Raw genomic sequence first — 13,147 nt, 5'->3', positions numbered from 1 at the left:
TTCCTAACTGCCAACTCAACCTAGAAGTTTACCTTAAGAGAATCCTGGACCAGGACTTCCAAGTTCCTTTGCTCTTCACATTTCTGAATTTTCTCCCCATTTAGAAAATAGTCCATGCCTCTATTCTTCCTACCAAAGTCCATGACCTCTCTCACTTTCCCATGTATTTCATCTACCAGTTCTTTGCCCACTCTTCTCACCTGTTTCAATCTCTCTGCAGTCTGCCCGCTTCCTCAATAGTACCTGCCCGTCTACCTATCTTTGTGTCATCTGCAAACTTAGCCAGAATGCTGTTGGTTCCTTCATCCGGATCATTAATGTATAAAGTGAAAAGTTGTGGTCCCAACACTGACCCTTGTGGGCTTCCATGCTGAGAAGGACCCTTTTATCCCCACTCTCTGCTTTCTGCCAAACAGCCAGGCTTCTATCCATGCTAGTACCTTGCCTCTAACACCATGGGCCCTTATCTTACTCAGCAGCCTCCTGTGCAGCACCTTATTAAAGACCTTCTTGAAGTCCAGATGGATTACATCTATTGGTTCTCCTTAGTCTAACCTGCTCATTAGTTGCTCAAAGAATTCTAACAGATTTGTCAGGCATGACCTCATCTTGGTGAAACCATGATGACTTTGCCCTATTTTACTATGCACTTCCAAGTATTCAGAAACCTCATCCTTTAGACTCCAAGATCTTACCAATGACTGAGGTCAGGATAATCAGCCTATAATTTCCCTCACTTCCTCCTTAAGTTGGGGGTGGTGGGGAATCTTACTGATTTTTCCAGTCCTCTGTGATCCTCCCTGACTCCAGTGATTCCTGAAAGATCACTTCTAAAACCTCCATTATCCCTTCAGCTATCTCCTTCAGAACTCTATGCTGAAGTTACTTGATGTACACAATATTCTGCATGATTGGTTACCCAAGCCCACCAGTCTGCAGTCTTCTTGGAGGATGTTTTAAATTGTTGGCCATGACTCATACTGTCTAATTTTTGCAATTCTGCAAAGCAGTTCAGATTTATATTTGAAAACACTTTTCATTGCTTGAATAGCTTTTTGGCTGATGGCCCTTATTTTTTACCTCCTTCTTTTGACATTAGCTATAGGCAACAATCTTAAAATGAGAAATGTATTACTTGATCCAGAACTGCTGAGCTATATATGAAGGTAGGCACCAGGGATTATTTGTCAAACACTGGGAACTTTCTGCTCTCTGTTATGCCTCACTTAGGTAGCATGGTGGATATCAAGCTCCATTATTCCTGGAGACCTCAGAGATACACCACATTCTCCAATTAACTTTACTATCAGACCCATGTTGACATAAAGATTGGACAGGGTTGCTATATTTAACAGGAATTATTACTTATTGCAATGATGTGGAGGTGCTGGTGTTGGATTGGGGTGGACAAAGTCAGAAGTTACATGACACTAGGGTATAGTCCAACAGGTTTATTTGGATTCATAAGCTTTTGGAATACTACTTCGTTGGGTGAAGTGGGTTGACTCACACCCACCCACCCACTCACTCACTCCAAAAACCTGGGTGTTTTGGATGAGGGGATCACATGGATAAGCAGCCCAAATGATCTCTGTTGACAGTATCTGGTGATATGGTTATTGTGCTGATCAGAGCCCTGTTCTCAGTACTCCTTCTCCAGGTGCTTTAATTGATTTGCAGAAGGCACAGGGTGACTGGTTCACAATTATAAAAAGCTCTCTGACTTATTAATTAAACATTCTAGCAACTGCTGAAGAAAGACCAGATCGGTTTACTTCAGCCTTGAAGGTAGTTTTGCTGCAGAGAACAGACAAAGCTCCTGAACTGGTGGAGATCTGATGGTCTCTCTTAATCCTGTTCGTACTCCTAAGCTTTTTGGTTACCTGGGAATCACACTCAAAGTTGCTGGCAGACAGAAGGCCTTTGTCATTGTCAATAGGTCAGTGGTCCACAGATCAATCAGCTACTTGCTATTGGCTGAATCTTCATTTTATGCATACTATCTCATCTAGTCCTCCTCCTACCATTATAACTTGCAGCTTTGTAAACAGTACCTACAAAGAGTGACACAAGTTACTTTCAAACATTCCTTCAGTGATCCTTGGTTTTAAAACTTATTTTCCCATTTCAGTCCACAAGTAAACGTACAGAAGCATATAAAGATCCATTCTTTACACCTTAGTTTTCAGATGATTGCCTCTGCGTATTAGTAGCAGTTGCTGTTTGGCTGTAGGCTTAAGGCAATGTTCTTATCTGCTTAGGAGTGAACTGGGTGTGTTTAAAATTTTATTGAAACTGTTAACTCAAAGCATGCTGCGTCTTAGTGATAAAATTTCCCACCACTAGGTGTCATATTGGAATAGATTGTAATCATCATGGCAGTGGTAGTAAATTGATGTATTTCAGGTCCAGAGAAACCGATATTAAACAAAAGTACAGAAAAACATTGTTTTCTAATACCCCATCAATTTGATTTTAAAGGAGTTGAATTTTAAGATATATCATAGTTTTAATAAGTTTCCTGTTTGTCTTTAAAGCTTAGAAGTGTTAGCATTTAGTGACATAATTACATTATGCATTTCCTTAGAAATTACCCATCTTACATTTGTATGATTAGTTAAATACCACAGCATCAATGATATGTGCGCTTTAAAGTGAATTTTATGAATAAGAATGTATTGTTACTGTATTCCTTCAGGGTGTATTCTTGGCTGAAAGGCAGAGTAGAAACCAGTAATAACTTGTATACCTCTTGATGATGAGAGCAAGAGTGCTATCATAAAGGCCTGTTATCTTGTGTTGGAAATTATTTATGAGTGGCAAACTTTTTTTTTAATAACACATAGTTCAGTCTTGGCTACATCTGCACATAAATGATTAATGATTGGTTTATTGAAACAGGCTATTAATAAAGCACATGCAAAGTACTTAAAGTTGCTCAATGTATTTTCTGTTCTCTACGTTTTTAAAGGATTTTACAAAGAAAAATATGTCTAAATGTAATTAGCGATACTAAGCTTTTTTAACTCTGCTGTATAGTAAATAAAGATATAATTCCCCTGGAGTGAATAACATGTTACAGATCATGTAATAAGGAGCAATTTCACTTTGGATTGACGCCACAGTTCTAAACCAATTAGAACTTAAATTTGATGTGGAAATCGACATTAATTGCCAAGATCCTTGAATATTACTCTGGATTTCTCCATTCAATTCTGTATTTTGCCACTGGAGTAATAGGAATGGAGTTTTTGGATATAAACGGTGTAAATAATTGTAAGTTAGTTCTGTGTCACTGATCTTAGTCTGTGATGTGCTGAGAATTGATTTTGCTGTAAAGATGGTCCCTGATGTAATGGAGGGCTGCAGGATATCCAATCTGGTACCATTATTCAAGAAGGGAGCAAGGGATCAACCAGGAAACTGCAGGCCTATCAGCCTAACCTCAGTGGTCGGGAAGCTATTGGAAGAAATTTTGAGACACAGAATTAATGTGCAGTTGGAGAGTAAAGGATTAATGAAGAACAATCAGCAGATTTTGTTAAGAAACTTAACAAATCTTCTTTTTCAAGAAGGTAACCAAGTGAAGCCAGTGCTTTTCATATCGTCTACTTGCCACTAATCAGCTGGTCTATAGTCTCCTGTAATCTAAAGCTGTCCTCCTCACATATATTCCCCATCACATTTTGTGTCATCTGCGAACTTATCGATCAACTCTCCTACATTCGAGTCTAAAGTCATTTATATAAACCACGCACAAGGGCCTCAACATTGACTGCTGTGGGACCCCAATATCCCATATAAAGTCCCAGATAGTAGACTGTTAAGAGAGGTAAGAGCCCATGACATCGAAGAAAATTTGGCAAATTGGATCCACAGAGTGGCAAGCAGCAGAGGATGATGTTTGAGGGATGTTTTTCCAACTGGCAATCTGTGATATTGGGGTCCCACAGTGATCAATGTTGAGGCCCTTGCTCTCTGGGTTTATATATAAATGATTTAGACTCGAATGTAGGAGTGTTGATCAGTAATTTCACGGGTGATACAAAATTTGGTGGGGTCATGTATATTGAGGTGGATAGCTTTAGATTATAGGAGGTTATAGACAGGCTAATTAGTGGCAAGTGGAATTCAATCCAAAGAAGTGTGAGATGATGCTTTTGGGCAGCATGAATAAGGTAAGCATTACATGATGAATGGTAGGACCCTGGGAAGTACCAAGAATCATTGGGATCTTGATATACATGTTCCTTAAGGTACCAGGAAACGTGGATAAAGTGGTTATAAAGGAAGATAGTGTACTTGATTTTATTAGCCGAGGCACCAAGTTTAAGAGCAGGGAAATTAGACTAGATTCTTCATAGTGTGGAAACAGGCTCTTTGGCCCAACAAGTCCACACCGACCCTCCAAAGAGTAACCCACCCAGACCCATTTCCCTTTGACTAATGCACCTAACACCATGGGTAATTTAGCATGGCCGATTCACCTGACCTGCACATGTTTGGACTCTGGGAGGAAATCGGAGCACCCAGAGGAAACATAGGGAGAATGTGCAAACTCAACACAGATAGTTGCCCGAGGCTGGAATCAAACCTGGGTCCCTGGCACTATGAGGCAGCAGTACTAACCACTGATCCATCATGCCACCAGTGGCTCTAGGTTATGCTAGAACAGTATAAAACATTAATTTGGTGACAACTAGAGTTAAGTGCAATTCTGGAATCCACATATGTGGGATTTTATAGCACTGGAGAGGAAGCAGAGGAGTTTTACTGGGATATTGCTTGGGCTGGAGAGTTTCCATTATGAAGTGAGATTGAACAGATTTGCGTTGTTTACCTTGGGACAGAGGAGATTGACAGGGGACATGATTGGGGGGGGGCAGGTATAAGTCGAGAAGCCAAAACCTTTCTCCTTGATGGAAGGAACAATGACCAGGGGACATACTTTTAAAGTAAAGGCCTGAAGATTTAGAGAAGTTGAGGAAAAACTTTTACCTAGAGGATGATGGGAATCTGGAACTCATTCCCAAAGCCTGGCAGAGGCAGAAAGCCTCATAACATTTGAGAGGTATTTAGACTTCCATTTGTGATGCCAAGGCATACAAGGTTATGGGCCAAGTGCCTTAAAATGGAATCGGAATAGTTAGGTAGTTGTTTTTGATTGGTGCAGTTACAGTGGGCCAAAGGGCCTTTCCTGTGCTGTGGATCTCTGTGATTCATACTTCTTTCTAAATTTACTTTCTAAGTTTTTTATTTACCATTTTCTGTTTCCAGCTTGCTGAAGGAACCGAAAGGAAACAAAGTTTACAACAAAGTATTGAGAAAGTCAAAGTGGGCCGTCAAAATACAGTAAGAATGTTTATGTTGAAACTTGGGGTCTGCCTGGGCAAAAATGATAAGATTGGCAAAGAATTTATAGTTTGATACTTAGTTTGACATTATGATGAACATGTTTGAAATGTCTACTATTTTTGAAAAGACTGCCATTGTCCTCTATATCAGAGGCATTTCATATCTTGCCTAATGTGTTAATTTGACTGAGGATAAACTCTTTTGTTCAAAGCATTTTGACTAACAAATATCATGGATGACAGTGTTATCAATGCCAACCAGCATGCCAGGGGCAGCAATCACTTTAATATTAGAGTTGCTTAATTTTGTTTTGCAAGTTCTGTTGGGTTAACCAGGTCAGCTGATTTCTGTGCCTGTAAGCACTTAAATAAATGTATTTTTTGATAAACAAACTGGTGAGAGGAGTGTGCTAACTTGTCACTGTAGAGTTTATCTTTGTGATTTTTGGGAATGATGCTTGTAAATCATTCTTTATAAAAGTAAATGTTTCTTGTTTGCCAATCAAAGATAAATTACATAATGTGTTCCCCACAGCACCCTTACAGATCCCATGTAATAGATTTTAATTTACTTTGGTAAAATAGTGTCTTCAGAAAGAGTTTTAAACCAATAAGTTCAATGTCTTAACTAATAGTTGTCCCTTCTAAATAGTTAATTGGTACAAAATCTGAACCATTACAACAGTACCCTGATGTTTATAATAGTTCTGCTTGACCAGACAAGCCCTACTCAGTAAACATTTCTGCACTTCACAGACTATCTGGAAGGTTGTGGATTCTTAGGGTTTCATGGGGTTCCAGTTTAATCATCATCTGTTTAGATGAATGGCTATTGACCTGAAACACAACACTTTTTCTCCCTCCGTAGATGCTACCTGATCTAAGTATTTCCTAATTATTTTTTTGTTTATTTTAGTTATGTGCTCCGTTGTTAGCTGTTTTTATTGTATCATTTATTTCCAAACCGGTCTGTTGGAGAATCGCCAAAATACTGTGGATACTGGGAATGTGAAATTAACACTTGTTAGGTCTTGCAGTATTTGTAAAATGAGAAACATACCTAACATTTCAAGCTGGTAACTTTTTTTGTGCTAAACAGGAGAGATCTGCTGTGTTACTGACATAGGATATTGTATCGATCTCTTTTTAAATGCCTACATTTTTACAATCCACTGTGATTTCCATATGGGTGGTGCAAACTCACATCACCCATCTTCCTTGATTTTCATCTGCGTGGAGTTTGCACATTCTTCCAGTGTCTGTGTGGGTTTCTGCCAGATGCTTCAGTTTCCTCCCAGAGTCCAAAGATGTGCAGGTTAGGTGGATTTGCCATGCTAAATTGCCCATTTTGTTCAGGGACATGTAGGTTAGGTGCATTAGCCATGGGAAATGCAAGGTTACAGGGATAGAGTAAGGGGATGCGTCTGAGTGGGAAGCTCTTCAGACGGTTGGTGTGGACTTGTTGGGCTGAATGGCCTGTTTTCACACTGTGAGGTTCTGTAAAATATGATCTGCATCATTTTTAAATGGGATTCCCTGAGGGCAGATTACATTAGTTTATCGAAAGCTCCACACATGGAATGTCTTGCAGTGTTCAGAGTGTAACATTTTTAATACAGGAAATTATTTTGTATCCCAGTTAATCCAATCAAAAATATTCAGTAACTCAAATGTGTTTGACAAAGATAGCATTAGTATGAGTAGTATTAGTAGGGTGGGGGGGAAGGGCGGGGGGGAGGAGGTGGTAGATGGTAAGCGCTAGAAATATTCAGCAGTTAGCAGCTGTAGATAGTAAAACCTAGAGTTCATGTTTCAGGATCTGAAATAGAGAATCCTAACTATCTTCCATCGTCAGTTAGTGGTATTGTCATTCCTTGAAACGCAGCCATCAAAATCCTGGGGATGACCATTGATCAGAAATGTAACTGGTCCAGTATATAAATACAGAGGACAAGAGCAAATCAGAAGCTAAAATGTCTTTGGTAAGTATTTCACTTGACTCTTCAGAACCTGTTCATCATCGACAAGTCATAGTCCAGACTGTAATGAAGTACTCTTCAAATTGTCTGATTGAAGCTCTAACAGCACTCCAGCTTTGCAAAGCACGCCTTAATTTGCACTTTTTCTTCCACCTTCAACAGTTGCTCTCCTCCACAGACTCTACAAGATGAACTGCAGTAACTCTTAAGTTGCACGCAAGTTAACTGTCAGTCACTCCTGTCAATGCCTGTACGAACAAAGTCTGCTCACCAGCCAAACAGCAAGCTCTGCTCATAGAGTATAAAAATGTCACCCCGCCCCAACACGCACCCATTGGAATTCTTGCAAAATGTTTTGAGTGCAAGATGAAAAGCTTTGATAAAATGTGACCAAAACACATTCTAACTAGCATTTAAATTTATCAGCAATAGATGCTGCCCTTGCCAGCACCTCAAGTTGAAAAAAACTTATTTTCGCTTCAATCGTAATGAGAATGTTCATTTCCAGCTAGTATTAGTCTGACTATTTCTGAAGAAGGGCTCATGCCCGAAACGTCGATTCTCCTGCTCCTTGGATGCTGCCTGACCTGCTGCGCTTTTCCAGCAATACGTTTTCAGCTCTGATCTCCAGCATCTGCTGTCCTCACTTTCTCTTAGTCTGACTATTCTCAAGTCTGAGAGAATTTGAAGTCATGTTTCTGGATCATTGTTCTAAATGCTTGAGTGGGAATTGCCTGCTGTAGAACATTCAAACTGAAGAAGAAGTATCCATAAAGGCGCCAACCACTATGAATATCACTTAGTGGAGCATGTGGAGGTGTGGCACAAGCAGACAACACACAGTCCAGAAAGTCCCACTCACCCATCTCAAACACCACCTGCAAGAGAGACTGTAGCTCCAGGATTAGATGATTCAGCCACTGCGGAACCCACCTCCATGGGGTGGAAGCAAGTCATCCTCAAACCGGAGGGACTAGTAAAGAAAGAAGTATATAGTAGACATATATTTGTAACATTGCCAATGCACTCACTTCGGTGTGTTGTTGCTACTCAAGTTTTCAGTCAACAATTTATGTTCTTTAGGGGGCCAAATGTAACTGGAACCACTGAAGTTATTGTCAATCCCTTCCAAGCTAACATGTAGATCATTTTGCTCATCTCTAGATGCTTGAGATTTTCTCATATATAAACTCACTTTGATAATCTGTAGCCTTCCACTGTATGTATTATCCTGAATGTGACATGAAAATGATTCTCTGAGAGTAAGAAATCTAATGTAAATTATTCCATCCTTGTGTTTGATAGGTGGTTGGTGAGTGAGATGGGGGTGATGTTTCATTGTATTGTGTGGGATTACAAACTTGGTTATAAACCACTCTGAATTCTTTCCACACTTAGCTTCTATAAGATAACGCAATCAGAGTTGGGACTATCTATATTTTAGAAATGTTCTTCATCCAAATTGAGCAATTCACAAATCTTAAAAAGCAAAGTCATATATACCCTTTTACTTCCGTAAAATGCATAAAGGTGGATAAATCCCCAGGACTTAATCAGGTTTACCCTAGAACTCTTGTGGGAAGCTAGAGAAGTGATTGCTGGGCCTCTTGCGGAGGTATTTGTATCATCGATAGTCACATCAATAGCCGAAGACTGGAGGTTGGCTAACGTGGTGCCTCTGTTTCAGAAGGGTGGTAAGGACAAGCCAGGAAACTATCGACCATTGAGCCTGACGTCGGTGGTGGGCAAGTTGTTGGAGGGAATCCTGAGGGGCAGGATGTACATATATTCGGAAAGGCAAGGGCTAATTAAGGATAGTCAACATGGCTTTGTGTGTGGGCAATCATGTCTCACAAACTTGACTGAGTTTTTTTGAAGAAGTAACAAAGAGGATTGATGAGGGCAGAGCAATAGATGTTATCTATATGGCCTTCACTAAGGTGTTCGACAAGGTTCCCCATGGAGGACGAGTTAGCAAGGTTAGATCACAGAGTACAGGGAGAACTAACCAATTGGATTGGGAACTGGCTCATTGTATTTCAGATTGGAGGCCTGCGACCAGTTGAGTGCCACAAGGATCGTTGCTGGGTCCATACTTTTCTTCATTTATATAAATGATTTGGATGTGAGCATAAGAGGTTAAGTTAGTAAGTTTGCAGATGACGCCAAAATTGGAGATGTAGTGGACAGCGAGGAAGGTTACCTCAGATTACAATGGGATCTTGATCAGAAGAGCCAATGGGCTGAGAAGTGGCAGATGGAATTTAATTCAGATAAATGCGAGGTGCTGCGTTTTGGGAAAGCAAATCTTCGCAAGACTAATACAGTTAATGGTAAGGTCCTAGGGAGTGTTGCTGAACAAAGAGACCTTGGAGCACAGGTTCATAGCTCCTTGAAAGTGGAGTCGCTGGTAGATAGGATAGTGAAGAAGGCATTTGGTATGCTTTCCTTTATCGGTCAGAGTATTGAGTACAGGAGTTGGGAGGTCCTGTTGCAGCTGTACAGGTCATTGATTAGGCCACTGTTGGAATATTGCGTGCAATTCTGGTCTCCTTCCTATCGGAAAGATGTTGTGAAACTTGAAAGGGTTCAGAAAAGATTTACAAGGATGTTGCCAGGGTTGGAGGATTTGAGCTGCAGGGAGAGGCTGAACAGGCTGGGGTTGTTTTCCCTGGAACTTTGGAGGCTGAGGAGTGACCTAGAGGTTTACAAAATTATGGGGCATGGATAGGGTAAATAGACAAAGTCTTTTCCCTGGAGTTGGGGAGTCCAGAACTAGAGGGCATAGGTTTAGGGTGAGAGGAGAAAGATATAAAAGGGACCTAAGGGGCAACAATTTCACGCAGTGGGTGGTATGTGTATGGAATGAGCTGCCAGAAGAAGTGGTGGAGGCTGGTACAATTACAATTTTAAAAGGCATTTGGATGAGTATATGATTAGGAAGGGTTTGGAGGGATATGGACTGGGTGCTGGCAGGTGGAACTAGATTGGGTTGGAATATCTGGTCGGCATGGACAGGTTGGACCGAAGGGTCTGTTTTTGTGCTGTACATCTCTATGACTCTAATTTTTGTGTCATACTAGCAGTGTTTTTTAAATCGTTTTTAAAAAAATCTGTCACATGCTGATGTTGAATCTGGAAAGATGAAAACTCTCGGTCCTGATGACTTTAAAAATACTGATTCTTGAATGTTGTGCATGCTAGGGGCATCAATGTGGTCTGAAGGACAGTAGACTAACTTTATTTTCATCTGTTGAAAGAGAGCAAATATATCAAGTACAGTGTTCAGTATCAACTAGTGTAGCTAATGATTTGTAATGCATCAGACAAGAAGGACTTAAGTATATTTCTGCAGTCATTTTCGATATAGTTCTATATATTTAATGTGTCTTAAACATGGACATTATTTATTTTCCCTCCTGTACTTGCCTTTAAAATACAAGATTAAAAGTTAGTTATCTTGAGTTGTTTTTCTAATAGGGGATTATCAGACCCCCCCCCCCCCGGAGAAATGACTGCAACCCCAAACAGATGGAGTTTCCACTGAAGGCACAAGGGGAGATATGAACAGAAAGTTGGAGCCAATGAGTTCTAAGCCTTCAATGTTATATTATCATTTAACTGTGTAAAATAATATTCAAATATTTATTTTTAAAATAGGAAAAGCGTGCAACTATGTTAAAAGAATTGGAGGGACTGCGACAACAAAGGAATCAGCTGAAAGCAGAGTTGGAAAAATACAAAGAATGTGATCCAGAAGTAATTGAAGAAATTAGTGAGTAACCAATCCATTTTTGGTTCAGTTAAAATTGTTGAAATTTTTCCAAGTGATATGCCTGTTTGAACTGTTTGGGTTTTTTCTTTTTGTAGGGCAGACAAACAAGACAGCAAAAGATGCAGCCAACAGATGGACTGGTATGCTAAAGAAGGATCTGTATCTCTCTGAATTTTTATCTCATTCTTTTTCAAACATATAAAATTTTAACTATAATTTCTGTTTGTTCCACTAGATAACGTGTTTGCCATAAAATCCTGGGCAAATAAAAAATTTGGATTTGAACGGAATAAGATTGATAAGGCTTTCGGAATTCCAGAAGATTTTGACTATATTGACTGATGGTTTCAGTCTGTACAAATTGACCTTTCTTGTTTGTATCAAACTTGACGTTCATCAAAAAATAGTCTGATTTTTGTCGCAATAAAATTTAGACTTCAACTGCAGGGCAATCAATTTTACTCTTTTGATACTTTGAATATTGTGCAACTGCTGTTTCAATCAGTGTTGACAGCAGAAATCATTTTGCAATCCTGTTATGAAGGTCAAACTCCTAGCAGATACTAACAATTTATAGAGCATCGGGTCCAGCTAGATTAAAAAGCAATTGAATAAAATAATATAGGAAGTTATTTCACAAGACTGGTAATAATAGTTCAACCAGTATTTAAGGTCCCCTGTATAGCTTGTTAAAATAGTAGTTCTGATAAATAGTATTTTTCCTTATAATAGTCACTCAATCTCATATTGTACAGGAATGATCTCTGAAATACCATCTCAATCTAAGGAAAATATCTAACCTGCTGTACTAAATCTTCCTTCTCCACTTCACTGACAAAAGATAATTGAATGTAACTTTGAAAGAATTTAGGATAAAATGCAAGCTCTATAAAGCTTAAAGCTTAATTGCAACTAAAATTGTTTTTTAAGGCTCTAAAAGTCTGCCCTCTAATTAAGTTTTTGTTACTTAAATGTTCCATACTCTTCAGTGTTTTGTTTCATTTTGTAAAGAAGGGATAAAATCTTCTCAATAAAAATGCTGCTTCCATATTGGGGAATGAAAGCAGGTTATCTAATGCAACAAGACTGACTACATATATTGATGATGTCAAGTTGAAATTGAGATAAGATAAAGAATTGCACATCTGCAATATCAGAAGTTTATTTAGTGTATAAGTGAATTATATTGTAAATTATAAATTTGTATTTTAATAAACATCACATACAATCTTAAAAATCTAGTCCACTCTGTTTATTATTTAACTAAATACTGAACTGTGATATACCAAGTGACTGAAAATTTTTGCTAACTCTAAGTGGAAGACATAGGTTGGTCCTGGGTCTGACTGAACATGAAACTTTAAATAAGTTAAAACCAAATTTAAAACCAAACCTCAAAAAAACCTGAAGGTTTAAGTGTTTCATTGGTAGATATGAGTTTGAAATATTCCTGTTTGTTTGCGGTCTGTACCTGTTAGTAGGGTGCTGTTAATCGGTGACAGCAATTTCTTTGACTCCAGAGTACAAACTGCTTCCAAAAGAGTTGGAGTTAATCTCGGGTTGTGATTTGTACTTTGCCTCCCAGGAAAAGCTGTGGATTTCTGCAATTTGATTGGACGTTTATTTTCTATATTAATAGAATACAAGCAATGTTTTCACGTGTTTCCCACTCATCATTGTTGCCAGGCTTTCAAGTGCTTCCAGATTTCTTCTGCATTCATATACAAGTCACTGATCGAATCAGTGACTTTCCTGAAGAAGGGCTTATGCCCGAAACGTTGATTCTCCTGTTCCTTGGATGCTGCCTGACCTGCTGTGCTTTTCCAGCAACACATATTCAGCTCTGATAGAATCAATTCAGTTCCTTGACCTGTTCATAACACAGCAACTGCAAGGTCTGTCTTTGTACAATCCTGCTGTCATAAAACCTGCTTGTTGCTATTTTGTATACCCTAGATATAATAAAATGCACACAAACTGAATGTAAGACTTGAGTGAATAAATCGTTCCAAGGAGAAATATTAGGAGAAGAAAGGATT

The 13,147-nt window shown here is 39.1% G+C and overlaps 1 protein-coding gene across 3 annotated transcripts in view; it reads left to right on the top strand.

The window, feature by feature from the left end:
• mnd1 (meiotic nuclear divisions 1 homolog (S. cerevisiae)) overlaps positions 1–12,345 on the top strand; it is a 45,187-nt gene extending 32,842 nt beyond the window's left edge. For all 3 annotated transcript variants that reach the window (XM_072586658.1, XM_072587024.1, XM_072587913.1), the window contains 4 exons: positions 5,278–5,352; positions 10,994–11,108; positions 11,204–11,248; positions 11,344–12,345. In XM_072586658.1, the coding sequence (XP_072442759.1) occupies positions 5,278–5,352; positions 10,994–11,108; positions 11,204–11,248; positions 11,344–11,450 (342 nt within the window). In that variant the 3' untranslated portion in view covers positions 11,451–12,345. The remainder of the gene's footprint in view (positions 1–5,277; positions 5,353–10,993; positions 11,109–11,203; positions 11,249–11,343) is intronic.
• The last annotated feature ends 802 nt before the right edge of the window (positions 12,346–13,147 follow it).

Source organism: Chiloscyllium punctatum, chromosome 1, assembly GCF_047496795.1.
Source record: "Chiloscyllium punctatum isolate Juve2018m chromosome 1, sChiPun1.3, whole genome shotgun sequence".
NCBI lineage: Eukaryota > Metazoa > Chordata > Chondrichthyes > Orectolobiformes > Hemiscylliidae > Chiloscyllium > Chiloscyllium punctatum.
This window is presented reverse-complemented; position numbering and strand designations above follow the sequence as displayed.